At 43.6% G+C, this 7,955-nt stretch overlaps 1 protein-coding gene across 9 annotated transcripts in view; it reads left to right on the top strand.

Moving 5' to 3' along the window:
- The first annotated feature begins 1,109 nt into the window (after positions 1-1,109).
- MEMO1 (mediator of cell motility 1) overlaps positions 1,110-7,955 on the top strand; it is a 116,615-nt gene continuing 109,769 nt past the window's right edge. For 7 of the 9 annotated variants that reach the window (XR_012511854.1, XR_012511851.1, XR_012511849.1 and 4 more), the window contains exon 1: positions 1,776-1,909. Coding sequence is in view for 2 of the 9 variants with exons in the window: in XM_074378692.1 (XP_074234793.1) it covers positions 1,849-1,909 (61 nt within the window). In the remaining 7 variants the exon portion in view is untranslated. Of the gene's footprint in view, positions 1,384-1,769; positions 1,910-7,955 lie in introns of those variants that run through there. The other 2 variants (XM_074378693.1, XM_074378691.1) reach the window with 2 other exon arrangements.

Below are 7,955 nucleotides of genomic sequence, written 5' to 3'. Positions count from 1 at the left end.
TTGAGTAAAGAAATATATAGAGTGGAGAGCCCTTTTCTTCTTTTCTTTTTTCTTTCAGTTTAAAAACCGTGAAGAAAAAGGTGTGAAAAGTCAGAAGTGTTCCAGTTATTGCCCAGGTGAAGGACTAGGATCTCACACAAGATCCTTGGGCCTTAAAGTTGAAAAAGGTCGGCGGGAGGGGTAGAAACAGGATAGTACCTTAAAAATCTATTATGACACTAGGAAAACTTGAAATTAAGCAGCCAGTTGTTTCCTTTGGATTCTACCAGAGATCTGTTTAGTGTGAAATTCGGTCATAACAATATTTTGGTTTTAATAACCTGCCCCCGCCCCCGGCTTTCATTGAAGCTGGGCAACTTTCTCTCTTCCCAGTTTTGATATGGTCTACTTTATAACAACATTTCCTCGGAGGTCCAACATACTCTACTTTGCTGTGATTCTTGTATAATATTAAAGTAATTCTTTCTTCCTGAACTTATGTGGAATACTGGGATTTAAAAGATAATGGAAGGTTGGAAATAATGTTTGTTGTATGCCTACTCTATCAGGCTCTTTACATTTATTAACTCATAATCCTACGAACACACCTTGAGTATTGTTATGCCCATTTTATAGATGAGAATAACTGAGGCTAGATATATCACACTAGTTTAGTTACAGAGTTAAGACAGGCACTTACATAAATATAACTTGAAACAAGGTAACTGTTTACAGTGTCAAAGCTACGATTAGGTGGTAAGAGTGGCCCTGTGAAGCAAACACTAGCATTTGCAGGACCACAGACACACTACCACGTGCCAGCTTCTACAAATGAACTTCCCAACGTGGCCACAGTCTTGGGTCCCTAGGAGTGAAAACCTTGGGGATGAGCATCCACTAAGGACTCCTAGGTATGGTGTGGAAGATGACAGGACTTTCCTGGTGGAAAGCCGCATTTGCGTGCCGTCAGTGCTCTTCATTTAAGGAAGTTTGCTGGGGGAGGGGGCTTACCCTGCGGCTGCGTCCTGCTCCGCTCGCCCTCCCCCTCCCAGCCTCTGCTGCCTCTAAACCCCGGAGAGCGGAGCACGCACGTTGAGATTCCTCGGCGGGCCTGGCAGCGGCTGCTGGGCATGCTCAGTGGGCAGGACCCGTTAGAGTGGCGAGTAAGGAAGCGTTGGCTCTTCTCCGGGTCTGCCTTCCCCGGTTCAGGCCCCGGCCCTGGGCTTTTGTGTGCACGGGGCTGCAGCCGTCGCTGCCTCCTCGCGGGGCCGCCCGACCCCAGATGCCGTCTGGCCTGTCCGGTGTCCGCCGTTAACCTCGCCGCGCGGCCGGAGGAGGAGCTGGGCGGGGCGGGGCCGGCGGGCCGGCGGCCGGGCAAGCAGGAGGGCCCCGCCGGGGGTGGGGGTGGGTGCGGGGAGTCCCGCGGGGGGTGGGGGGAGGGGGCGGGCGTGGAGTCACGGGGGTGGGGTCACCGGCGGTGGCTCGGGGAGGCCGACCGGGAGGGGAGGGGGCCGTGGGGGCGGCTCGGCGGAACCAGCCCCGGCTGGGGAGCAGCGGCGACTCCGGGGGCCGGGGCCAGGGCTTTCCGGGCTTCGGTGAAGCCGCTGCGGGCCCCATCTTCCGGCGGTCGCCCGAGTTTGTGGTGATTGTTGCCGCCGCCACCACCGCCCCGGCTGCCATCTCCTCCTCCTCCCGGGCCGCCGCCTCCTCCTCTTCCTCCTCCTCCTGGGCCTGGCTGATCCCCTCCCCGCTGCCGCCTCCTCCTGGGCTGGGCCCGCGGTGTCTCGTCCCCTCGCGGAGCCGCTCCTGCCGCCGCCGCCGCCGCCTCCTCATTCATCCTCGTGCACCATAGGCGGCACAGGCACCAAGATGTCCAACCGAGTGGTCTGCCGGGAAGCCAGTCACGCCGGGAGCTGGTACACAGCCTCAGGTAGGGCCCCAGGCCGGCCGGCCCGCCCGCCGCCGCCGCCGCCGCCTGGCCCCGCGCCCGGCCGGCCGAGGTCGGCGGCCCGGCCCCGCGCGGCGGCGGGAGGGACGAGGGCGCGGACGGCCGCCGACCGCGGACCGCGTAGGGAGGGAGCGGGCCGAGGCCGGCCTCGCCGCCTCCCCCACCCGGGCGGCATCTCGCGGGGCAGCCCCTGGCCGGCCGCCCTCGCGCTCTGGCCGGAGTTGGGCGAGAGGGAGAGTTGCCGCCTCGGCCGCCTGCGCCCTCCCTCGGGACCAGGCTCGAGGAAAGAATGTGCTCCCGGACCCAGCCTACTTGTCGGCGCCTTTGGCTCCCGGGAGAAGGGCGGCCGGCCGCTGCCACCCCCGGGAGCCCGGTTTGCCAGGCACCCGAGCCCAGCTTCCCCCACGAGGAGCCGAGCGACCCCCTGCCCGCGGGAGGGACGCGCCTTCCTCCCCTCTTCTCCTCTAACCCGCCGGCGCCCGCGACCGGGGAGTTCTCAGCCTCCCGGGGTGCACACGCGGCCCTGCCCGCCCTCTCTGTCTTCTCCCTCTTTCCCTGGCAGTTTAGAAAGAGAGGCTGCATTTCCCCCTCACCTTTCAGGTGCTCAGTTGTCTTAAGAGGAGTGAAGGGTAGTACTTTTCCGCGTTGCCAGGACGGAGACAAGGTCTCGGCATGCGAGATCTATGAGAGGAGGCCCTTTTCTGGGATTTGCAGCTCTGTCTGTTGGGGGTAGGGTAGGAGTATTGCTAAGCAGAGGCTTGGGGTGGCCTCCCAGCTCTTTTGTCAGTGTTTTCATTGTTACTGTCATTCACGAAAGGGGCAGCTGGAGATGGCATCAGCACTTTTCCTGAGCAGCCTCCCCAGTCTCCAGTCGCTCAACGCTAAGCAGGTGCTGAAGTGTCTAATGCGTTGATTCAGGTTTTGAGCGAGTTGTCTTCTGTCGACACTGTCCAAAAACATTTTAGAGCTCTTTTTGTACGAGGGTGTAGGGACTTTCCCTTTAATAAAGCTCTTGTTAGAACGACTGTTTTCTGGGATTACTTTCAGGAGTCACATTTCTGGTAAATTGACAAAGTTCCACTGATTCCTTAGAGTTTTCAGTCATTTGGTACTGGCTTATCAATGACTGGAACCAACTCTTTAACGGAAATCGGATCATGTTTCCCTTTGCAAATAATTGGGTTGGATAGTTGACATGATTGTGAGAAAACAAAGATTTGGAAGACAATTCATTTCTCTGAGGTTGCTAAACTCTTAAATACATGCTCTTTACTGACTCACTGAAGGTTTGCTGTATTCAGACTCAAAAGAATGATGATGATTGGACTTGCAAGCCTAACAGGTAGCTGTAGTTTCATATTAAGCAAGTGACTTTTAATGTTTACAGTGGCTTCCCTCATAGCCCTAAAGTACTTCATAAACATTTAATCGGTTCTCACAACCTTAAAGATCAGTTAAGCTGTTCTTGTTCAGCTTGTGGAGATGTGTGCAAGACTCTGTACAAGCCAGTGGCAGAACGGAGTCCCTGTTCCTGGGTTTGTCCTTCAGTCAGCCCATTTTTTTGTTTTTTGTTTTTACTTTCTCTTGTGGGTGGGTAATTAGGTTTATTTATTTTTTAAATGGAGGTACTGGGGTTTGAACCCAGGACTTTGTACATGATACTAGGCATGCAGCTCTACCACTAAGCTGTACCCTCTCCTAGTGCATTATTAATATTAAATTTATCAGTGAATAGTAGTCTTTTCAGTCTTTGTAAATCACTAAGCTTTTTTCTTCGATGTGTTTTGGAGAGTTAAAAAGTCTCAGTTTTCACTCTCATGGCCATCTTTGGGTCAATTTGTTTTTGCTTTTTTTTTTTTTGCTTTTGCTTTTGTTTTCTATACCTTTCAAAAGTATTTTAAACATTTTTTTTTGTGGTTTGCATTGAAATGTGGGCAAATGATTCTGGAGGAATTTTTTTTATAGACTCTTGAACATTCTTTGTATAGTGAAATAAGGTATAGTTTACACTTTGAACTTTGAAAAGACTTCTTAAGTAATCTCATATATGAAGAATCCTTTAATTCAGCTCATTCTGTGATTATCAAGTGAACTAAAATGGACAATTTTCTTAAAGTTTTAAAATATATTCTTATTTCCTTAGATTCTTATGAAGTCAATAATTCCATTTTGGTAATATGAGTTGTCATGGAGAATCTTATTGTTAAAAAAATTCAGACTGTGCATGGTGCGTGTGTGTGTGTATATGTGTGACTTTAAGTTTGAGTAATAATTAAGGGTGAATGTAAAGCACTTAGTTATAAAAGCTTATTTTGTATTTTAAACATGAGTAAAAATTATATGTAAGTAAACTTTGACTTGTTATAGTAAATTCTAGACTGCAATATACCTATATTGGTAACACTGACGAATGGAAAAATTCTACTTATATTATTATTGTTCCCTTAAACTTGTCCTAAAAACATATAATAGGAGAGAGACAAATGTGCTTATGGATTGTCGTTCTGTAGTTCCTGTAGCATTTAGATTGTGTCCATAGAATTAAAGTGTTCAATTACTGATATAAGGATAAAATCACATTTGCTTCAGTTATATAGTTAGTTCTAAAAAAAAGTTGTGTATACATACGTATGTTACACATATACAGACACATCATCATTTTTTATTTACCCCTTGTTATATGCTATATCTGTTGATAGGTGTATAAAGTATTCCCTGCCTGTAAAGTTTATTTGCTATTTATTTATTTTTATTGAAGTATAGTCAGTTACAATGTGTCAAATTCTTGTGTACAGCATAATACATATAGTCATACATATATATATATACATGTATTCATTTTCATATTCTTTTTCACTAGAGGTTATTACAAGATATTGAATATAGTTCCCTGTACTATACAGAAGAAATTTGTTTATCTATTTTTGTATATAGTGGTTAATATTTGCAAATCAAGCTCCCAGATTTATCCCTTTCCACCCTCTTTCCCCTGGTAACCATAAGATTGTTTACTATGTCTGTAAGTCTTTCTGTTTTGTAGATGAGTTCATTAGTGTCCTCAAAGAAGTTTATTTGAAGTAAGTAATAACTCAGGACTGCAAATTAATGTCAGATGAGTTGAGGCAATGCTTTTTGGAGTTTGGAGGAGGGTGGAATAATTTCAAAGGATTTGAAGAAAAGGTATGCTTTGAAGGAAAGGTATTTGGGTAGGTTTGGAAAGGGGGAAAGTATTTTGGAGAATAGTACAGAGATACAGAGGCAGGTAAATGTAAGTAGGTTACTTTAATAGAAATGGAAGGTTCATAGAGGGGTGTAGTTCATGAGCCTGGTTGGAACCAGAGTATAGATAGATGCCCATCAATGCTACGCATCGTAGGGATTTGACTTAATCAGTAGGCAGTCAGGTCCAGTGGAGAAGTTTCTGAGTAGGGGACTAATATGCGAATAGCATTTTAGGAAAATTAATCTCATAGGAAGATTAATCCTTGCTTCTTTATGGGTGTATAGCAGGGATCAGCAAACTCACTGTGCCTGTGGCCCAAATCAAGCCTGTGGCCTTTTTTTTTTTGTAAAGTTCACTAGCAAAGAATGGTTTTTAATTTTTAAAGGGTTTAAGAACAAATACCAAGAAGTGCAATAGAGACTGTGGCCTGTAAAGCCTAAAATACTTACTATTTAGCCCTTTACAGAAAAAAATTTGTCAACCTGTAGTGTAGATTAGTGGTTTGCAAAATGTAATCGCTGGGCCAGTGGCATAATGTGTCTATCTATACTCTGTTGTTTTTCTGTATGTGTTGTATCTTTCACTTCATTATTTCAGACCTTATCATATTCCATCTGGACAGTTATAACTGCCTCCTAAACGCCCTTCTTTCTGTCATCCTTATCCCCCTTAAGTTCATTCTCTACATTGCTCTCGGAATAATCTATCTAACTACATAACTTCTTTGCAGAAACCTCACTGACCCATCTTGACTGTTAGATAAGGTATAAGTCCCTTCATGACTTGGCATCTTCCTGTCTCTTTGGCCACTTCCCCCAACCCCATCCCAGTTCTTGTTTTTACTACCCTTAAGCAACGTCTAGCAACTGTTCATTGTTTCTTTAAATACACTGCAGTTTCTTATCACTGTGTCTTTATGCAGTCTGTCTCCTCTGTTGGAATGTACTTTGCCAGAATAACCCCTTCTCATCTTTTAAGCACTCAGTTGTTGATACCTCCTAGAAGCCTTCCCTGGCGCTTTACCCCCCCCTGGCTGTTCTTGATGTTCCTTGGTGTTCCTGTAATACCCTGTGTGTATCTCTATACGTTTACCTTCTTATTTGTTTTATGTGGTCTTCTATAAGATTATGAACTCCTGGAAGCCGGGGACTATGTCTTACTCATTTTTTATACCCTAAGTTCTTAGTACAAGTTTTGTACATAATAGATACTCAATAAGTATCTGAATAAGCCAGTTTTAAAAAAAATTTTTTTGTACAATTTATTTTTATTTATTTATTTTGGGGGAGGTAACAAGGTTTATTAACTTATTTATTTTTAGAGGAGTTACTGGGGTTTGAACCCAGGACCTTTTGCACACTAAGCATGCGCTTTACCACTTGAGCTATACCCTCTCCCCTGAATAAGTGAATGTTAAAATGTTTGGCATGTAGATATGTAGGTATGGACAGAGATATTGATGTTTAAATCCTGAAGAGCATTGTGGGTGATATGGGACCATTGTTAATCAAGTCTCTGAGTGTAGTATAGGTGAAGAATCTTGGTGGTAGGAAAGGATTAGAAATCCTGATTCACTAGCTGGTGGCCTTATTTAATATAAGATTCTTAAAGAAGTGTGCCATACTTATAGAAAAGTGTACAGCTAGATGAATTTACACAAAATAAGCATATCAATGTAATCAGCATCAGCTCAATAAACATCAGTTCAGGAATTTGCAAGTACGATGTTCCTTGTATTCTAACTGTAGAAAAGTTTTGTCTGTTTTTGAACTCTATGTAAGCGGAATTATATAGTGTAACTTGTTTGAGCTTCTTTTGCTCAACATTACATTTATGAGATTAGTCCATGTTGTATTGTAGTTTGTTTATTCTTGTATTCTATTCTGTGAATAAAACACAGTTTATGCATTCTACTTTTGATGAACATTTGGGTTGTTTACAGTTTTGCTGCTTTGAACATTTTTGTGTTCTTTTTCCTGATGAACATATATATGCATTTTTGTTGGGTACCTTAAGTGGAATTATTAGGTCATGCTAATGGCTATGGTATGTTCAGTTTTAGCAGATTATGCTAAAGTTTTGCAAAAACGTTTTACAAATTTATACTCCCGCCAACAGTGCCTAAGAGAATTCCAGTGTTCCATATCTTTGCCAACACTTGGTATTGTCATTCTTTTTATTTTTAGTTATTCTGGAAGGGTGTATAGTGCTATCACATTGTAGTTTTGATTTGATTTTCCTGATGACTAATGAAGTTGAGCACCTTTTCGTATTAGGGGCCCCAAGTTTTATTAGCCATTTGGACTTATTCTTTTGTGAAGTGTCTGTTAAGTCTTTTGCCCTTTTTCTACTACAGTATTTACTTTTTTATATTGGTTTGTACTTCTTTATATATTCTGGATATAGTCTTTATAGTCTTTCTAGATAACATGTATTGCAGTTATCTTCTACTCTGTAGCTTTTTCAAGATCTTGGTGTCTTGGTGAATCAGAGTCCTTAATGTTAAAGAAGTCCAGTTTATCAATTGATTAGTGTTCTTTTGTTTCCATGTATGAAATCTCTACCTAGCTCAGTGCTGTGAAGTTAACTTTCTTGTTTTCTTTGAAAGCTTTATCTTTTCACCTTCCATATTAAGATCAGTAATTCATCAGGTTGATAACTGTGTCCATATGAAGTAGTTTTATGTTACATAAATTTTTTTGGACATAAATGTACATATAGAAAAAGTTGAAGTAAATATAACTGTAGAAAAAGTATACAAAACACTTTGATATTCACAAATTTAACATATTCTATGTAACTATC

Source organism: Camelus bactrianus, chromosome 15, assembly GCF_048773025.1.
Source record: "Camelus bactrianus isolate YW-2024 breed Bactrian camel chromosome 15, ASM4877302v1, whole genome shotgun sequence".
Classification (NCBI taxonomy): Eukaryota; Metazoa; Chordata; class Mammalia; order Artiodactyla; family Camelidae; genus Camelus; species Camelus bactrianus.
Note: the sequence above shows the minus strand (reverse complement) of the source record. Positions and strands in the feature narration are given on the sequence as shown.